Source organism: Anguilla rostrata, chromosome 1 (genome assembly GCF_018555375.3).
Source record: "Anguilla rostrata isolate EN2019 chromosome 1, ASM1855537v3, whole genome shotgun sequence".
In the NCBI taxonomy this organism is placed as follows: Eukaryota; Metazoa; Chordata; class Actinopteri; order Anguilliformes; family Anguillidae; genus Anguilla; species Anguilla rostrata.
The window spans coordinates 43,056,225-43,077,341 of NC_057933.1; the positions used below are offsets into that span (position 1 = coordinate 43,056,225).

A 21,117-nucleotide genomic window follows, 5' to 3' on the forward strand; every position below is an offset into this window, starting at 1 on the left:
GTTTACAAATGCCTGACCAATCACATGGAACCTGTGGCACCAAATTACATTACATTACATTTATTTGGCAGACGCTTTTATCCAAAGCGACGTACAAAAAGTGCATTTCATGGTCATAGACAACTACTAAACACAGGTTCAATAAGATACTTATTTTATACAGCTATTTCTAGCCAAGAACACAGTTTAGTTCACACAGTGAACACTATAACTTGGGTAAAACTAACTTTCATTGGCTTTTAACCTCCACTGTATTTCACAACAGCAAGGAGATGGACATTATTGTGATACAATGACAGATAAATCCAGGAAAGCTTGTTCAGGACTGAATTAATTGCATATACCTTTACAAAGATAATGTGTGTTTGACTGAACCACTGCCCTTGGAACTACAAATAGAAGATATCCATTGTCACCTGGCAATTCAATTGTGGCATTAAGCAAGTTAAAATCAAAAGGAAGCTAGAAAATAAAAATATATGTACCAGCTAAAAAATCATAATAATGGATTTGTTCAAGCGATATTATTATTATTATTATTATTGTTATCATTATTATTCACTTACCCCTTATTATTCATCGGAACCTCATGTTGAACTGTAGCATTTGTCTTTATTTTTTATTCTTATTTTATATAACTAGCATGCCAAATTTTGAGCTACTTACTGTTATGTTCTCAAGCCCAAGCTCTTGAACGCAAATTAAATCTTGTGCACACACTCAATCAGGACAGTGACAGTGTCAGTAGTGAGAAAGCTCAAAGAGGAATTTAAATCAAAATAAAATACCAATACTACTGAAGGAACAAAGAGGATACATTGAAGAAAAATTAAGTTGTATGCCATCTATAGCCTTAAGAAGCCTAACAGTAAATGAATTGAATAATAAATAAATAAAAAATATGAATCATAAATGCAGTAAGCATTTCATCTGCTGCCCATTGTTCCTATAATGGCTTATTATTTAATAATGCTTTGTTCAGTTTACTTAGAAATATGAACAGATAGATTTGAACATAATGCAATGTAATATCTTATGGACTAAGACATTAAAAAATAGTTTTATTTGTAAAAAAATAAAATCTCTAATCACAACACCGTGTTTTTGGCTTATTATCATGTCATCTTATCATGTGGGAGAATCAGGTCTATATTACCATTGTTATATGTTACTATTGGGATAGAACATACATACTTGTGGCTCCTGACCACAATTAGGTGCAAACAGTGGAATGTACAATTTTGATAACAAAAAAGGTACATGAATAAAAGATGTATATAAATTCAGGGGAGAAATATTGTAACAAGTGATGGGGCACTAAGGAATTTAGGAATCACAGTGTTACGAATTGAAAGCCCTACAATGTTGCAATAACAAAGAGGGTGGAACTGATTGTAACATTTAACCACCACAACCACTAGCCTACACAAAGACGCAGCCAACACGCAGAGGTTTTAAAAGAGAAAACGATTATTTATTATATACAAAAAACTAACCTAAAACTAACAGTGGCAGTCTAGCTAAAGTCACACAAAGGCTAATTATTAGAGCCTCACCGGGCAGCCAGCACAGCAGTCCAAGTCCTCCGTGAGGCCGGTCCACTCCACCAAGTCCAACTACAGGGATCCCGTGATGTTAGTATCCTCTGCTGGTCAGGTACTGAACTGCCGGATACAGCGCGACTAATCCAAATCTGTTAGCTAACTTAGAGGTTGGATAGAATCCTCGGAGCAGAGCGAAGTCAGGCGTGGCTTTCAGCAGCAGATGAAAAGACGGTTCTCCTGCAATGACGCCGTCCAGCTGTTATATAGGTCCGCATCTTTTCCTAAGCGTTGCTCCGCAACAGTCTCCGGCGTCCCCAGCTATGGCCGCATCTGGTCCGGTCTCCGAGCGACGACACCGGCGTCCTCGTCACCGCGCATCCTCCAAAATGGTTACTCCGCGACAGTCGTCGGTGCGCCATTCCCAACAGCATCCTCCAAGTCAGGTCACCCGGAAACAAGATGCATGTTTACCTCCACCTGTGTAGGGGAACACAAACAACCAGCAATACCCAGCCAAAAACTCAAAACAGTAACATCCCTTAATGATAATTGTGTTCTAAATAATACACTGGGATGTAACACACAGACAGCCACCTGTAGTTAATCCACCTATAAGTGAGATTAATTGTCTGGGATGGGGGGGGGGGGGTGGGTCAGTGAACATCTGTCTTTAATATTGGCTAACAATTAAATGAAATACTGTTTTTTTCCCATTTTCACAGTTTGTCACTAAAACCCACTAGAGTGAGTTTGTGAAGAAAAGTGCAATGGTTGCATTTACTTTTCAATTCCCAGTTCAAATCCTGATTGAATAGCAGCTACTGTATATAATTCTCTGCCTATTATCCTGAAGTACTACAGAACAATACCAGCATGAATACACTGCACCAATGTCTGTTATTTTATAATGCATAAAATACTCATTAAATTATTTCCATTCAAATTTTAGGACTGTCAAATTAATATAACGAGTTATCATTTGGAAACATGCTCGTAATCAACCTTCCAAAACAATTTGGGCTTTAAACGGTAAAAATAGTAAATGTGTAAATTAAAATTGAGCAAATGGAGAGGAGATTTTAGACAGAGAGCTCTATAAAAGCACATCAAGCACTTACGTGTTCTGGAGAAAATTGATTGAATAAAAACAGAAAAATTATTAAACTTGCTGACAGTATTAATTCAATTATCCACAGGAAATGAAATGTAATGATGGAATTGGTGGGCCTGCTTTCACGTCTGTCTGTAATGCACTAATGTGGCTTTAAAGCAATCATTTGATGTTCACATAACGACTTCAGTCCTCAGCCTCCCTGCTTGGGGAAGCATGCAACGTTTTTTTCCTCCTTTAGTTTCTTAGCAATTTTAAGGCACATTAAAATAATGAATTACCAACAAGGGGGTTAAAGTACATTCTCTGCTGTTGTAATTTAATTTCAGAGGAAAATGCTGAAAAAATCAGCGTGAATTCTGTAACAAAGAAACACAGCTCTGTTTAGTACAATATGGAAATCAAAAACGGCTTTGACTTTGGTGAGGATTTTTTTTTAAATTTTTATTTCTGTAAATACAGACAATAGCTTTCAAGTGGTAAAACAGTCATATACAGTATAAACTAAACTAACATGAGCAGCAATGCTCATTGATTTGTATGTTAAAACTAAATTTTAGTTTCATTAATCTTATTTTCATTCAAACTGCTTTATACCTTGGAACCTTGTCCAAAGTTGGAAGTGTATACTGTAGTGTATTTCTTAGTTGTATTTGCCCAGGTCAGTACAAAACTATAGAAAATATACCAAACACTAAAATATTGTGTTAAAATCTTAATGTTCCCATTGAAATAATTCACAGGCCTTGATGAGAATGAGCAAAAAGGGCTGCATGGTACTAGTAACAAGCTACATTTTATGTAAAAAATTCAGAAAAATATATTTCTTTATACTAATGCAATTGTTTAGAGAAAAACACACACATACATGCACACATGCATGCACAAACACACAGATGTAACTTAGTCATTTGGCAAAGCCTTCAAATGGTTAAAGGTACTTTTTAAAAACCCTTGCGTTCAGTAAGTTTATGCAAGTTCAGGTACGCAGGCCAGATAATATAAAATTGCTGAAAAACAACATCTCAGAACGGTAGAAATGGCAAATAGAACCCTGTAATTCTCAGGTCTCGATTTCCGTGATTGGCAGCTCTAGGTCATTAAGTTGTACGGCCTTGTTTGCTATAATGCTGTACTAAAAGGATGTGAGCAACCAGTATTCGATGCAAAAAGATGCTATCTGTTAAATGTTACAAAGTGCTCTGCATTATAGGATGTGTAACATACAGATGTTCAATAGTGGTTATTAACAAATATAGGTACTTGCATTTAACATGGTGGTGTATGTGACACCATGTTTTCACCAATTCGGCCTTCTTCTTCTAGTAATGTTCCTGTAATGATGATCATTTTAACCATGTGCAAGTAAGTACATGTATGTATAACATTGCTGAACTGTTGGACCTGTTAAGCAACACTAAGCAACACCCAGTATTCTTTAAATATGAATACACTTCATTGTGTACAGTAGTATACTGTAACCTAAACCTTATTTCAAGGTAAATTTTGGATATTCTGAAATATTTTTGTTTCATATTTTTTTTTGCTCTAGTATTCATTATTACAAAAAATCTAATTTAAACATTTTATATAAACAGATTATATAACCAACGTGAGAAATTATGACATTAGTTAATTGCTTCAAGTATCATGACATCCCTCAATGAAAAGAAAACCAAGGCAAATGTAGTTGGACAAATGCAAACAGATTTAAAAAAATAAATAAAAGTACACCAACACTTTAATTTAGCTCCCACTTCCATACTGTTTAAACTCATCGATTAATCTGAATGGTTGAATTTATTTTTCATGTCAACATTAAAAGAGGCTTAAAGTCACCTATATTGCCACCCTACTACCTAAGTAAATAAGTAATACTTTAGTAACACAGAAAGTGACAACAGTCAGTAGACTGGCGAAGTATTCCATAACAAATTCCTGTTTATTCTCAAAAATACCAGGGTAAGACGGAACATTATCAGGAAATCACAGGCTGGCATAATGATAAATCATTCAGAAATAAGGGTCTTTTAGGTCATTCTCATTTCAGAACATTCCATTTCTTATTTCTGCATTTTGTGTTATGCAATCTGTAATTAAAGCTGAATTGAAATGTATGTTACAACTGCAGATTGCATATGCTTAATATATAAATTTCAGCTAGTGCACCAACTATATTTTGCCAGCACACACACACAGAAAAAAGAATTCTGCTAACTTAAAATAATATATAAACATAATCGGAAAATAATTGGAGACAATTTAAATCTGTTCAAAATGTATGGTGCGACAGTGCAGACAGTTTATAAAATACTTGTAATGTCCCTAAAGGACTTAATCATGCCTGCCCAAGTCTTCTTAACATCACATGCAATGAAATTCATCTAACACTACATAACACGGACATTTTACTGGATTATGGTAATTCTGTGAGTAGAAGGGTTGTACAGAACTTCAAATAGCATGCAAGGTAAACAAAATTGCATTTTTATGTGTGTCTTGAGAATCAGATAATTATGTATGCATGTTTTTGTACTGGGACTTTGCAACTGTGTTCTGCCTGAAAATATGTTATTTTTGACAGATATTTTTCACAGTAGAATGAAGGTTTGGACAGATACACTTTACAATTTATATTCAGAGACAAGGTAATGAAGCCACTGGGAATTAATCTTCTTAGATGTGTCTTTCAGCTGAGTGGAGCCATTTAACAACATGAATATGATAATAAAGTGTGCAGATATGTCAGATGGCTTGCAGCTCCTGCAGTCTTACTGTTGCACCATGTAGTGCAGTCAAAAAATAACCAGTCAGCCAAATATGAATTTTTGACCCCATGATTACCAAAAAAGGTTTTAAAAAGTTACAGCGCTATTCACATGGGAGTATTGAACTCCAGCCAGAACTCCATCCAATGAAAAAGGGCCCAGGTGTATCCATTTTGATTTAGAATCTAAATGAAGAATGGAATCTTGAGGGGAAAAGGGGATGACTAGCCCTGTTTTTATCGTACTTTCGCTGATGTGTGTGGTGAAGGATGAACTGTGAGTTCCAGCTGCGTTAGTATAGTGGAGGGGAAAAGGTGGCATACGTCTAATTTCCTTGAGGGCGCTACTGCCTGCTTTTGATCCAGCGGGGAAAGAGAGAGCATAATGTGATGATTTTTAATCTCATTATAACAATGTACTTGTAGGGGGGACCTGTGAGGGCCAAGAGATACACTTAAATTAAAATGCATCCTGTTGAATCAGTTGTTTTATTCAGTATTCAGATCATTCTTTTAAAGTCTGATGCTAAATGTTAAGGTTAAATTGTGTGTGTATATATATATATATATATACGGTGAGCTCCGTAATGTTTGGGACAAAGCCATTTTTTTCTTGATTTGGCTCTGTACTCCATAAATCTTTTCTAATCAAACAATACATATATGGGTAAAGTGCAGATTATCAGATTTATTAAAGGTTATTTTTTATAAATTTATGTTGGCTTTGTTTAAGCTTTTTTTATGGGTTTTGGTTTCACCATGTAGAAATTACTGCACTTTTACTGACTATCATCTCTGGTGATGTTCTGCCAGCCCTGTACTGCAGCCATCTTCAGCTCCAGCTTGTTTCGGGGAATAGTTGCCTTGAGTTTCCTTTTCAGTTTATGAAATGCATGTTCAGTTGGATTCAGATCAGGTTAATGGCTTGGCCAGTCAGCTGTGGTGTTCTGCTCACAGGACTCAAGGGGCTCATTTCAATCACTTATATTCTCTCCCTGAATCATGTCTATATGTCCTTTCCTCGCTCCTTAGATCCACCCAACGAAGGCCACAAGGAAAGGAGCGAGGAAAGAATGGACAGAGGAATCAAGTAAACGTATATTAGGAAAATGGAACGTCCCTGGTCATTCAAGTGTCAGATTGAAAACACATCAGTTACAGACGTGGCGGATGGGCAGAGGTGGCTCAGCTCTATCTTTTATACGTCACACGTTCTCAAAAAAAAAAAAACTTCCGCAAAGGATGCACTCCTGTATCCTCCCTGAAGCATCCTCCGAGAGCGTCCTCGCACCTCCCAGGATCATTTAACAGATTGGAATAACCTTAAAGTTGGCTTGATCAATTTCTGGGTCAGGCGAGGACCAATAAGATGAGGATGAGATAAGTGTTAGGAATGAGCACTCCTGTTTGGCTTTTGGTTGGCCAGTAAAAACTGTGACAGAGAGAATGAAAGGCTGCTTCAGCCAAAAGGCCAAACAGTCAGAATTTGGTGCATGGGAATGATAACCCAGCATGCTTCACAGCGCCACTGAAATTATAGCTTTGTCTGCCACTGTAGCCATGTTCCGCTAGCTAGAACATTAGCCAGGTGAGCTCGCTGCATCTTCCAGTACATGGGTAGACCACAAAAAGTAGATGCAAATATGTACGGATATGCCTCCTACGCATATTGGCGTGACACACACTTGTCAGAAGATTATTATTATTTTCTTTTTAATCCAATAAGCCACCTTCAAAGGGTCACAAACACCCCCCCCCCCCCCCCCCCATGTTCTGAAATGCACATGAAGTGAAAAGCGGGATGTGTCTACTGCATTGTCACTCCTTTTAACGCTACATGAAACAGGATCTTTCATTTTTCAGCAGGGATTCCACCCTGTTCTGAAGATCTGACTCAAAGAACGGCAGACCTGTTCATGTGCATCTTGGTTGTATTCACTTTATTTTAACACTACTAGGAACATTATGGGACCACAATGATAAGCTAATTCCCAAAGGCAACATCCATTTTTATGAGATGAGAAGGCAACATTTAATCTTGTTGTTTGCTTATAAAACTGGCTTTCACCTCACTGATAGTTAGATTAACTACGGGGACATTAATCACTGCTTTTCAGTTCTGTGTATCCATTAACGCATAAAAGATTAACTGTTTCATAAGCAGTCACATGTGGCTAGCAGAGTATTGCCTACATCAGTGGTTTTTCAAAGGCGTACCATCAAGGCTTCCCAAGTGTGCTGTGAAATAAGAGGCTAATTAGTGTTAAAGTTTCTGTTTTTTTTCCAATTTAAATTTTTATCAAGGCCCAACAATCTGCCTTAAAGTCTTAGACTTGCCTAAATTACATTAAAATAATTGCATTTAAAAATTGTCTTTCCCCTGTACCTGTGAAATTAAACCCATTCTCTTATTCTGAGATCTTCAGAATGTCTTCAAGATTCAGACTTACTTAGCCACTTTAAGAACAAATGCAATTTGAGCAAACAAAAACTTATGTTAAAAGCTCAGAAAGAAAATAGTGGTGCCCAGGCTGGAGTCAAGTCAAACTTAAAGTGCATTTTTACAGTCTGAAAATACATCACACCAAAGAAAACCAGAACAAATACAATAAATAATCCAAAATAATATTAAGAGGAAAAGGCGCATGGGAAGAGTTCAGGGTACAGGAGAAAGACATGAGATATTATACAGAAGATGGGGGGCTGGGGCTGCTGTAGTATTCTACCATGACAGAGTCCAGATTATAGTCCAGATTTTTGATCACAGTGTTTATTTGTGCTGGATGATTTTTAATATCTTTTAAATTGGTTGTGCAATGTGTCATATGACATGTTTTCTCCTCCTAATTTTAATTTTATTATTAATCAGATGTCAGAATAGCTATGTTTATGACTAGTATTGTAAAGGAGCTTGTATCTGACCTGTAAATTTACCAGCATGTTTTTACAGGGATTTTGTGTAACAGAATATCTGTTAGACAAGACTTTTTTAAAGTCTGAGAAGGTTGCTTAACATCTGAGACAAAGTTTTCAATGATTATCCTTTTTGCATTCAGATAATTAGTGATAGGTACATCTTTGTCTGTCCTCACCTCTCTCACCTCTTTTTTTGCCATCCTATTTATTAAAAGGCCGAAATCTTCCCTGTTAATACCGAACCAGTCAGCAGGACCTCACGCACGCACGCACAGACAAAAATGTCTTTTTCAAGTAAAAGTTAAAAGTGGCGTGCCTAGAAATAATTTCCTTGTGCAGCAGGAAGCAGATATATATTGAATTTCTTGCTGAACATGTAAATGGGCCACAGGCTGACAACACAGACAGCACTGTCTTTGAAAATTGTGTTTCAGGGAGACAGGCACAAAGTAACCAGTCATCTTCAATGCCTGGCCTAATCTATTGGGTTTAATGAAGGCAAGATTTTTAAATTTTGTATTTAATTTGATTTAGCATTTTTATGAGGCAGGCCCCCGTGCTAAATCACATTAAAAATGTTTATAGTCGCATTAACTTTCTTGCTTACAGTCAGTGCTTTGGACTACAGTTAATAAATGCAACCGATTTACATAAAATATTCAAAGAAGCCCATTATTGCCACAGCGTTTCATCTCTGCTGCTAAACTTCAATCAGTTTTGCATTTGAAATGCATTAAATGTCTTGGTAAAATGTTATAATCTGCGCAGCAGTATTTTTTTATAGTAGGTATTGGGGGAAACGGAACTTATGTGAAGCGCATTAATTCCCCTGCTTAATTATTTAAAATGTATCGATTTCTCGCGCATTATTTCAATTTATAACACATTAAGTATTTAAAAAATTCATGTAATTGTCTTGTTTATCAGAGCATACAAAGCTATTCTTGTTATAAATCAGAAATGGTGACTTCAGGCCTCTGAAATCACATGGACATTTTAACTGCTTTTGTTTAATTTATTGCACCATTTTGCAATGGTGAGCAATTTAACCAGGCCATCAATATGATTTTTTTTTTTTTTTCAAAAAGTATTTTCTTTGAAATCATTACCATGTAAATGGCGAGGTGTCGTAAGCATCCGTTCACTCAGTTTTCCTGCAGAGGCTGTGTAAATATGCCACATACGCGAACAAACAGTGTCATATGAGTGTCCTTGAAAATATATTCCGGCACCAATTTTATTCAAGGTATCTTTTATGGACTACGTTTTATCCATAGCCTATATGTTGAAATTTATTTTTCTGTACATTGTGGAGGATTATTGATAGATTTGCTCCTGCATAATTTCTAACACCAGCACCTTCTCACCTCACCATGTGACAGAATGGAGCCCTTCTATACATCTCAGTGAATTCTGGGAAGGATTCTACACAGTAGTGTTGCTTGCACATTTGTAAATGCATTCCTTTGTTTTTGCTCCCCTGTTTCTTCCAATTTTGAAGAGATTTGGGAGAGTGCAGACAAGTATGTGTTTTCTTCCAAAGCAAATGAAGTGCCATTTATTTGCATTTTGCTCATGTGCTTCCAAAATAAAAGTATGATATAATAATTATTTTTTATTGGTCATACAGCTAAATTGCAGCATTACCATTTTTACTTCTAATTTCTATTTTGTCCTTATTTCAGTATCTCCATTTCAGGTGAGCTGACTTTCAGCTTTGAGATAATAATGGAGGGGGTATGAAAGAAGAACCCTGAATACTATTCACACTAATGTCTTTCTTCTTGATAAGTTATTAAGATTCTGTAGAAGTGTTGTCCACAGGTACATTGGGAGTATTATTGGAAATTACTTTCAATTTAATTTGTAACATTTGATGCATTAGGACTCTAATCAGGATTGCACCTGGTCATGTGCATGAGCACTGACCCACATTTGGATTTCTGACAAAATAAGGAGAAAAAATGGAAATGGTGGAAGCAGCTGATATGAGAGGGTTTAGGTGTGGTTTTACAGAAGTTACCGTGCGACGTGGTGAGCTGAAATTTCTCCCCAAAATGCTAAGGGTACAGTGTGTATCATTTTTAAAAAATGAAATATTCCTAAATGACCATGAAAATGTGTAGCTGACTGAGAATGAGATTCGGTGGGAGAAATTCAACACCTCAGACTGTGTTTATGTACTGGAAATGTCCGTATGAAATTGCAAATCGGGGCAATTCATTGTATATGAAGAAAATGACACTGCGAGTGATGAATTTAGGGCTGTGTCCAAAGCCCACCAAATCTTGCAGGTCCTAACATTCAGTGGCCCGCAGTGGCATTACAGGGTGCCTGGTGGGTCTATGGGAACTGGTTGATTGTTTGCACTCTCTGCGGCCAAATAACGAAAGAAGGCCAACAAGCCAGCCTAGGTAGATTGGTATGTAGTTTATTTCAGTTCCCATCTAGTAAGACATTTAAGTTAACTAGCTATGTAATTTGGTTACTTGGTAACTGCAGATATTAACCCAGCTTGAAAAGCTAACAAGACAGTGTCTGAAGATGACTTTACATAACCATATAATTAGCAAATGCTTCAATTATAATAAACTGAAACGTACATTAATGCGTACAATTATAATATGTTTTCAGCAGGAAGAATCCCCTCATGTTCCTGTTCTTACATGAATGCAGTAATTGCTGTATCTTAAGGTCTGAATGCCACTTTAATGGCTTTCATTGAGCTGACCACTTGTCATTCTGTTTTACTGAAATTTATCAGTTTCATTTTTGGATTATATTGATTGCATTTTTAGCTATTTGCCAGTCTTCTGTCATGCTACGCTAGAAAATCATAATGATTTCCTCCTTTTAAAGAAAGGATTTTTTCCACTGTACATAATATTCTGCTTGCAATCTAGTAGCAAAACTATCAGTTTCAATACTGAACCATGTACTTTAAACCATATGTAGTCTTTCGCAAGGTTCTGGTCTTATCATAGGTTCTGGTCACATAAAAACACAACATATGCAAAGAGACAGTAGTCTAACATATTACCTGGGTGTCTGACATTTCATGTAATTTCTGAATTTTGAAGAAACTGATATTTTCCGTTGCTATTGTCTAAGTCCATGGTCTTCTATCCTCCCTCAACTTTCAGAAGACACAGGCTGTCAGATTTCTGTGCAAGTTGACTTGCACTCTTTGTAATGTTGATTTTCATTTGAATGTTAATGCAATGCTCATTCCTTGCCACTAGGGTGAAGACTTGCATATTGCACTTTAAAATAACCAAAACATTAAACAGCAAGAGCCTTTTTGCTCATGATGTACATTCAGCTCTTTTCATGTGATTGTTTTATCCATTTATTTGCACTGGCAGTGCATATCATGCAACAAATTGTAAACAGAAAAGGCTCACCTCACTATCATACACACACACACACACACACACACGTGCGCATATGTGAACTCACAAATGTACACACCCACTCTCACACACACACACACACACAGGTCCATCTCACAGAGATGGAGGCTGCATCTACGATTGTAGATTTGTCACTAAACCTGGGCTCTGGGGAATGTTCTCTGCTGCCTTTTGAACGAGGCTGATGAGAATCTGGCCCAAAATGCCAAGCCGGATGAGGGTGCGGTATTCCTCAGTGTGCTGTAAGATAAGATAAGGAGGCTTTATTGTCTGTGAGGAATTTAACACACCTTGATATGCAGTATTAAAATTGATATATACTGTATATATTGGAGTAGTCATATTGAAGAACACATAGGAATATGCACTGCCCTTTATCAGGTTTAGCTTATAAGTTTGTTGTTGTGCAGTGGCTAATAACATTGTTTTGTTTGACTGGGTGCATTCAAAATCTATTTCCCGACTGGTACAAATTCATGATCAGGGGTGTTTCTTGTTTCCAGTGTGCTGCATGCTTTGTATCTGTCTCACAGAATGAAGATGACAAATCTGAGCCACTGGTTTTCCTCTTTTTACATATTTTGTGGTTATCTGATCCATAAATGTTTTGTAGAATCTACAGACATTTTCGAGAGTTCTTAGTTCATACCAGAGGTGGCCAACCATGATCCTATAGAGCCACAGCATGGCTGGCTTATCTTCAGCCTAACATCAGCAACCGTTTCTAAGAGCTCTGTGACATCACATGTTTTCACACATTTCTTTATGACGTGGATCATTTCAGATGAACATTTCACATCTAAAATCAATAACCATTTAATTTATTTCCTTTGTTTTGATTTTTCGTTTATTTTGGTTTAAGTAAGGGAATAATTTCGGCATGAAGCCATATGTCATTGTTAGAGGCTGTGACACCCATTTCAGGGTTCACCACACAGTGTCAGTGTTGCACCACTGCTGTCTGACTTTAACACCTCCGGTTTCTGCCCTGACACAGACGATGGAGAACAGGGGGCCGCGGAGGATCCTGGAGAGAGCAGCGGCAACCAGGAGGCACAACCCCCCGAGGGTTCGAAAGATGACGCTTGTGCTGAAGAGGTTAGCCGACTCACATCCCTGCATAACACACAACATAAGGAAACCTCCCCTCATATTTTGAGATTAGCAACTGGTGTAAACAAAGTATCTATACATGCGATAGTTCTGTTAATTTTCTCTGAATCAAGACAGAAAATTAGCCCAGTATCTCATGGGCTCACTGGCTCCAATGCGTTCACTTATTCTTGAATTTGATTTGCACAGCGTTTGAATTAGTTATTTGGAGAATGTTCACAATAGTTTTTTTCACTTTCTTATTTAAGATGTGATTATAGAAAATAGACAATGACAACTGTGCCTATTGATGTTATTTATATAGCTGTTTATTTGGTAGGCACTCTCATGTTGCCATCTTACCATATATATATATAAATATAAATACACATTGGCTAGAACAAATACATCATTGGAAGATGGTGAAATTATATGAAACATATTTAATTTTACAAAATTTAATGATTGGTGCTGTTTTTATTTTGCTTAGAAAAGCATAAATTCATGTTAAGAAAATGTTAATAGAAAACATCCTGGCAATATTTGTGCTTTCCTACAATATGAACAAAATAGCTCCGTAACACAACAGGCCGAGCACATTTGTATCTTTTATTTTGTTGTGTCAATGTTTATTTTGTCTATGTGCATGTGTGTGTGTGTGTGTGTGTGTGTTTAAGTGTGTATTCATTGTTTCATTTCAAATCCAGTGTGCTGGAGTTGAGAAAACATGTGTCACTGTACAAATACAGACTGCACTGTGTGTGTGTGTATGTGTTCGTGTGTAGCTATTTTTTGTGTTGCTATTTTCAGATGTTACACAGGGGGTAAGAAGGATCCTCTTGCTCTCTTTCAAGGTTGCTTATGATACACAGGGAATGTTTTATGTATGAATTTTGACAAGCAAGCAATGCCCATCCAACACACACCTGAATTTCATTTGCTGCCAGTAACAACATGCCTTGCACCAGATCTCAGTATATTAGCCGGCCAGGTGTTCCAGTGAACCTTTTCAGCCAAGTTTAGGAAATATGATATCTCCTCCACCATTTCTTGTAAAAAGCAGTTGGATTCACTTTCAAGAGGCAGATTTTTTTTTAGCAAAGTTTCAGTGTTTCCCACAGGTTGAGAATTTATTTTTTCCGGTCGACTCTGTGTACGTGCTCGGGTGGGATTGTTTGTACTGTTTATTTATTTAATTATTAATATTTTGTGGTCGGGCAGTTGTATTCATTTATTTTGACTTTACCCATGCCTCCAGATGAAAATTAAATATGTAGTGGTGACAGAGAGAATGAACAGAATTCAAAAGGAACCCAAACTAAAACAATGTTTGCAGTAATGGTCTCAGTTGCAGACAAACCATCATGCTCTCTGAATGGTTTGGAGGGTAATATAATTACATACAAATCCTGAACATAAGTTAAGGATTGGTGCCTTTAAAGTCATTAGTGCCTGATATCCAAAATGCCCTAATTCCTGAACACAATTATTTTCATCAGTTTCAATTAAAATATGTAGGTCTAACTATTAACCATAACTGTTACTATAACTGTGATGTTATGGCAACCTATTTGTGGTGCAGTTTCTCCCTCCTTCTTCTCTAGCCTTCTTTTTTTTTAAGAAGAATATTTCTATTTCCTGTCACAAGTGCAAAGTTAACATTTTCATTAGCTATCTAAGCTAACATTAGCTGGGTGAACACTGATGGTTGCTAAATGGTAGCTAACATTAATCCAAGTAATGTTGATAACTTTTCAGTCTTGGTTAGGGCAGAGGACACGTTCTTTTGAAGAAACGATGCATAACAATAGCTACATGTTTACCGGTTTTGAAAACCTTAAAATATTTTGTTACCTGGCACAGATATGGTCACACTACTGTCCTTTTAATTATGTTCGCGTCCAGGCACTGTCCTCCCTGCTCTGCTCTACATACACTGGCTATGACGGAGCAGGGAGGGTTAACTCACACAGCAAAATAAGTTGGCTGTATGTCACTCTGACATTTTAAAAGAAAAAATAACAAATACAAAAGTATAGTGTGTTGCTTATAGAAATAAGCAAGCGACAAATTTGGAAAAATCTTTTTGGGCGGGGGGAAATCTATTCAGGCAGGACCCCCAAATAAATGAATTGTATGAGAAACACTGGTGCTTTTACCATAAGTGTTCAACTGAAACGAGATTTCCTATTTCACTGAAGTGTACAGTAGACTTCACCATCGCATTTAAAGATATTTTATGCAAAGATAATATTGTAAGTTGGCTTCTGCATTAAAACACATATTTTTCCCTGTTTTATTTCTGCAACTAGTATCGGGGTTGGTGCACCCCACATTGCTTAGAAACAGGTACTCTAGGAATTGTTGTTGAAATGTAATTGGCCTGTCCTTGGATAGCGATAGCAAGAGAATAGTTTCACCACGAATGGGAGACATTGCTTAGTTTTTGTAAAACTTCATTGACAATAAACACTATAGTCGTATTTCTAGTAACCATTTTAGACCAGTTTGAATATTCAAATGTGTTCTATTATTTTATCTTTTTATTGGTCAAACTTTCAATTTTGTAGTTTTCATTCCAAATTTTACTGAGACTATACAGTGATACTGGAGGTTGCAAGCTGAATCCGTGTGGAAATATATTGAGGAACAGGAAGTTGCTGGACTTACTCAATATTCTTTCCATTCCTCCCTGACAATACCACTCAGTGATTGCCTCTAGAATAGATAAGAATGAACACAATGTAACAAGTAAGCAGGCGAGGGAATGTTGAGGCAACAGCACAAATTCCAAATTGTCAATACAGTTCATTAGCTCAGTGACTGTTAAAATGTTTACAGCAAAACAAATCAGTACTGACAGTCACTTAGGTGTGAACTTTGTGTTCCACAATACATGTAGTTAGTAATGCATTGACCAAGACTCCAGGAACAGACTCCAGGAGCCGAGAGAGCATCTCAAAAGCAGTCCAAGAGAACTCTGGAAAAACATCCTGATACATTCATTCACCTACCTTTATGGACAACAGTTAAAACCCAATACATGAGGTCACATCCATATAATATAAACACCAATTATTTACCTCCATGTTGACAAGCGCCCACTCCCTGGGCAGTGCTCCCTGCCGGTTACCTCATCAGGGTGCCTCTCTCTGCTCGATGTCCAGGCACCTGCTGTCATGCCATGAGATAGCTTGCCATTATAGCCTTGAAGCAATGACACCTGACACCATTTGGTTCCCAAACATTAAAACTGTAAGACAGTGGAAAGTGAGATTATAAACGCACAGGAGAGATAATTAGATGATACGGTAACAACAGGACAGAACAAGCACTCAGGACATTCCAGTTCCCACCCGTACTATCCCATCAGGCCCATTTCCCTTTCTAGGCCTTTTGCCTCTCAGTACACACACTGGTACGCCTAAACCAGTCCAGCAGTAAGAGTGTGAATTCCAGCATGCTACATCAGTCCCCTGTTTAGTTCAACGGACTCAAGCTCTACCCACATAAATTAACCTTACCTTACGGTCCATTACATTACATTACATTACATTAATTTGGCAGACGCTTTCATCCAAAGCGACGTACAATAAGTGCATACTGGAGTTTGTTGGAATAACTACAAAACACAGGTCCAATAAGGTACAATACTCATTATGTTACAGTTATTCATAGCCATGGACACATTAAGTCTAGTTCAAACAGCATAGGCTAGGTCCGAGAGTAATGTTCAGTCAAACTAGGAGGCATGACAACTACAATGCTACAACATCAAGATAATGATACAAATACAAAGTGCTGGATGAAGGTAACATGAAAGTGCATATGGAGGTGCATGTGGAACATGAGAGTGCTATAGGAACAAAGTAGAAGGATATAAGAATGATCCTAGATTGGGAGTGCCCTACAGAGAGGGGATAAACAGTCCAAGTTAGTCTGAAGAGATGAGTCTTCAGACCATGGTGGAAGACGGGAAATGACTGAGTGGTTTGTAGAGGAAGAGAAGCTCCGTGTTAGGGACGAGCGAGAACCATTCACCCGGATGGCGGGGGGTGCAAGTCATCCTGCTGTAGCAGAGCGGAGTGGTCGAGCTGATGTGTAGGATTGAATCATGTCCTGTAAGTAGGTGGGGGCTGCCCTTTTGGCTGCAGTGTAGACGATGGTCAGGACTTTGAATTTGATCCTGGCAGGTACCGGTAGCTAGTGGAGCAACCTCAGCAGGGGAATGGCGTGAGAGAACTTAGGAAGGTTGAACACAAGTCGGGCAGCAGCATTCTGAATCATCTGTAGTGGCTGTATGGCAGACGCTGGCAGGCTTGCAAGGAGGGAGTAGTGCAAGCTGGCAGGCTTGCAGTAGTCAGAACGGAAGGTCACCATTGCCTGGACAAGTAGCTGGGTGGAGTGTGTAGTCAGGTATGGTCGAATCCTCCTGATATTGGACAGGAAGACTCTGCAGGACCGTGATGATCCCTAAACCTAATCACATTTGGGATGAATTACATGTATTTTGGCTTTATTAACATTAGCTTTATTACAGATCATAGAACATAGCTCCAGTTTCATAGTGGAATAGCATGAATTATAAATTTGATTTCTATTAAGGGAATAGTGCACTTCCCGTTTCTTTAATAGCTTTTTCAGTTTTAGTGCTTGTTTTTGTTTGGCCCAGACAATGAAGGATATTTTAGATCTTTTTTTTATTTATTTTTTAATTATGACCTGTTGGTTTGATAAAACATTTTTTGCAGAATAATTGTGTAAGATGCTATCAATAGTCATTTAATATTTTTGATTGAGTGTTGTTCAGTAGTACTGCGACTAAGTCTTAAATGATTGCTAATGTTATGTCTTGCTGCTAGTTGCCCGTTTAACATTTTTTAGGCTGTGGTGCACTCTAGTAGTTTGTACCCGAGCCATAAATTAACCTTGTACAATCCAGAGCCAGTTAAGTCCACAGATCGATAGCTAGTTAGCTACGTCGGTACACACCAAAAAGGTATTCTAGCTATTCATCAACAAGAAGAAGTCTAAAAAGTGGTTATCGGTCTTGCTGTTTGAGTCGTGCGGGTGCAGCCAGTAGCATATTTTGCTTGGAAAAGAAGGCTATTCATGTGGACATGCAAAATGTCAACCCATTTGACAAGAACGTGTGTGGGTCAAACTAACTATTGAGAATTGATCCAAGAGTTGTATCCATTCAGGAATCTGTTCAGGCCAGAGACTGCGGACAATGTGTGCACTGCATGTATGTATACTGTATCAATGCACAATTATGATATCAAACATTATCATTTTAATTGATAACTGAACCTTGACTTTATCGTTACAAAAGCAGATTTCGGAAGAAGCTAAAGGGACGTCTAAAGACCCTGACGACTGCACAGAGAAGGATGAGGGGGTCGAGAAACCCATCGAGGATGGAGATGGTGGTGGTGGAAAGGAGGAGAAGAGTGAGGAGAAAAGTGATAGCCCTTCCCCTTCTAATGAGAAAAATGAAGAAAAAAGTGACAACTCTGCATCTGCCCCAGAGGAAAAAGAGACTGAAGGGAAATTGGAGGAGGGAAAGGAAGAAGCAAAGCCGGAGGACAGGGAGCCGGATAACACGGGCCAGTCTGGCGAAGGAGAAGTAAGTGGCGACGGTACAGAAGAAAGCCCACCAGCAGAGGCCGTCTCCAAGGATCAGGGTGAAGAAGGACAGGGTAGTGTCGTAGAGGACAAACCAGAGCAGGAGAAGGCTGGGAGTTCTGAGACCAAGAAGGAAAATGCCGAGGAGGAGGAGAAGCCATCAGACCAAATTCAGGAAGAACCGGAGAATAAAGAAGAGGAAGAAAGTGGAGGACACAAAGGGTCAGAAAAGGAAGATCAAGGAGGAGAGAAAGAATAATCAATAGGAATATGCACTGAATTGGTTGACAAATAAGACAGAGGATATTATATAGGTAGAGAAACAGTAGAACGCTACCATAGATGTACCCGTTTAATCCTAATATGGGAAAATATAAAAAATGCGGAAGACATTGAAAATCATGTCACACTATTATCTCCAAACAGAACTGAAGAAATTCCTATGGCCATAGGTGGCTTATTTTTACTATGCTTATTTCCAAACAAAATGTGATATAAACACATTATACACACACACACAGCATAAAATCTATTGTATCCAGACAATATAACGTGAACTTTATATGTAGTGTGCAAATAATTACGCAATTAAGAAGGAATGTGTCCTTTGCTTTAAGTGGAAAAGGATAATTATTATTTAATATTAAATTTAGAAATGAGAAGAAATGTATTTTTATAATTTTCAGTTTTAATTGTTTGTCTACTTTAATGCTTAAAGCTGCAAGACCATTCTCTTGTCATATACTCTCATATAGTTTAGCAAACTCTGTTAGGGTTTGTTAATTGTAATTACTAAGGCACTCTTATCAAAGCATTTCTATGGAAATATAGGGAGATCTGCCAACACTAATGTCGTCAGGCTCTAAGATTAGCAATATCTTTTTTAAACATTGTACATGTCTTGATTTATTTGTATTTCACGATTATTTGAAGGCATTATTTCTGATAATGGCAATTATTAAAGTAGTGCACAGCCAAAAAGCGATATATTGTCTCTTACAGAAAATGGTAGACATTTACTCAGTCCCAGTACTTTCCAGTGAGCACAGTTAGGCTGCATTCTGTTTGTTTGTACAATGTGTTTGACATTGTATCGCAATTAAAATACATTTTCAATGTACACCGCTTGTTTTGGAGAACAGTCAATGTTGACATGTATATTTTCCACTGTATTTTCAGGACCATGCACTGAAGTATATTCCAGTGAATACTGGTGAGAGAAGTTTACCACTGTTTACTCTTAACCACCCAATTATGAAAAAGCCAGCCATTCCTTGGATATAATGGGTTAATGAAAAAAACTGTTGTATGCCCACCTCCACATTCATTAAGTGTTATAACACAGATGCAGTCAACAAAAGAACAGATTTCTTTTTTTTTTTTGCAGTGATGATTGCAATAGAAGTCAAAAGATGACTGAGTTCATGTCGAAAATCAAAAAATTCCTATGTTCACGTTTTAGTACTGTATGCAGGGGTTGACATTAATACCCGCCAAATGCGAGTAGAATTCGGCAGTGGCGTGTAACTCTTACTAGCCACTTTGGCAGATGACATTTTGGTAACATTTTCTATAAAAAAAAAATTGTAGTTTACAAAAGGCATCTGAAATAATTCAGTCAATTAGAGGTGATTCTACATGATACTACAACTCCCACGAGCACTGGGTGTACATTGTGTGCTCATCCCATTGGCCCATCCAGTGTGCTGCCTCGTGTCTTGCCTCCTCGGTCCAGCTGTAAGTGTAATTGATAAGAAGGAGAACTTGGCCAAAATCAAACCACTGTCAAATATAGCACTGCTTACAAACTGTGTATTGAACTTTAAACACAATAGTGGGGAGCCCAGATTCAGATTGTTGCTCCGTTGTGATTCAGTTATGCTCGGAAAACACAGAATTGACCATTAGTGCCGCATGAATCACAGAAAACAACAGTAGCCCAGCGAAGGAGCATAACTTTGACAGATGGACGTCCATGATTTCAGAGTCACTTGTTTATTTAGCAATGGCAAAAAAAGAACAGAAGAAAGTAGGCTGTTTGGTTTAACCCTGTGGCATAAAATGCATAAGCCTACACAGGTGTAGTTACTGTATTTTCTCACCGCCAATGGTATTTTACAATTGCAATTTAAAGCTAAAGTAAAAATTAAAGAATAAATAAACATGCATCTGCAGAGCTGTCAACGTTGGTGTTATGAAATGAATATAAGCACATTATTTTCACACAATGCTCAATACCATTCGATATAGCAGTTCTCCTCAATTCGGCTATTAGGCAGGTAAAATCATTTTTATTTGCATCACAAAATTGCACACTGTCACACACCGCGACCCACCCCTTTCTGAACAGAAGAGTTGGACACGGAGATTCGAGAATCCAGGAGTTTCTGGTCTTTATTTCACACTTGTTAGAGAGGGAGAACAAACAAAACTGCTTCGCCCTTCACCCTCACAGGATTGGGGTAAAAATTACAAAGAAACACAACAAACTAAAACAATAAAGACAAAATAATGAAACTATGCACACTTTCCAGCCTTTACCCGTGCTGGTTGTTGCTCTCTCACTCTCTCTCTTCACTTTCTCAGTCACCTCCACCTACTGGGAAGAAAGCACACTTTAAATACCTGGATTAATTACGGATGCAC

General features: G+C 37.7%; 1 protein-coding gene across 4 annotated transcripts in view; it reads left to right on the forward strand.

The window, feature by feature from the left end:
• Positions 1-19,591, forward strand: part of LOC135256124 (doublecortin domain-containing protein 2-like) — a 45,338-nt gene extending 25,747 nt beyond the window's left edge. For 3 of the 4 annotated variants that reach the window (XM_064337979.1, XM_064337983.1, XM_064337986.1), the window contains 2 exons: positions 12,749-12,849; positions 18,179-19,591. In XM_064337979.1, coding sequence (XP_064194049.1) covers positions 12,749-12,849; positions 18,179-18,730 — 653 coding nt within the window. In that variant the 3' untranslated portion in view covers positions 18,731-19,591. The remainder of the gene's footprint in view (positions 1-12,748; positions 12,850-18,178) is intronic. The other variant, XM_064337980.1, reaches the window with a different exon arrangement.
• Positions 19,592-21,117: the final 1,526 nt, after the last annotated feature.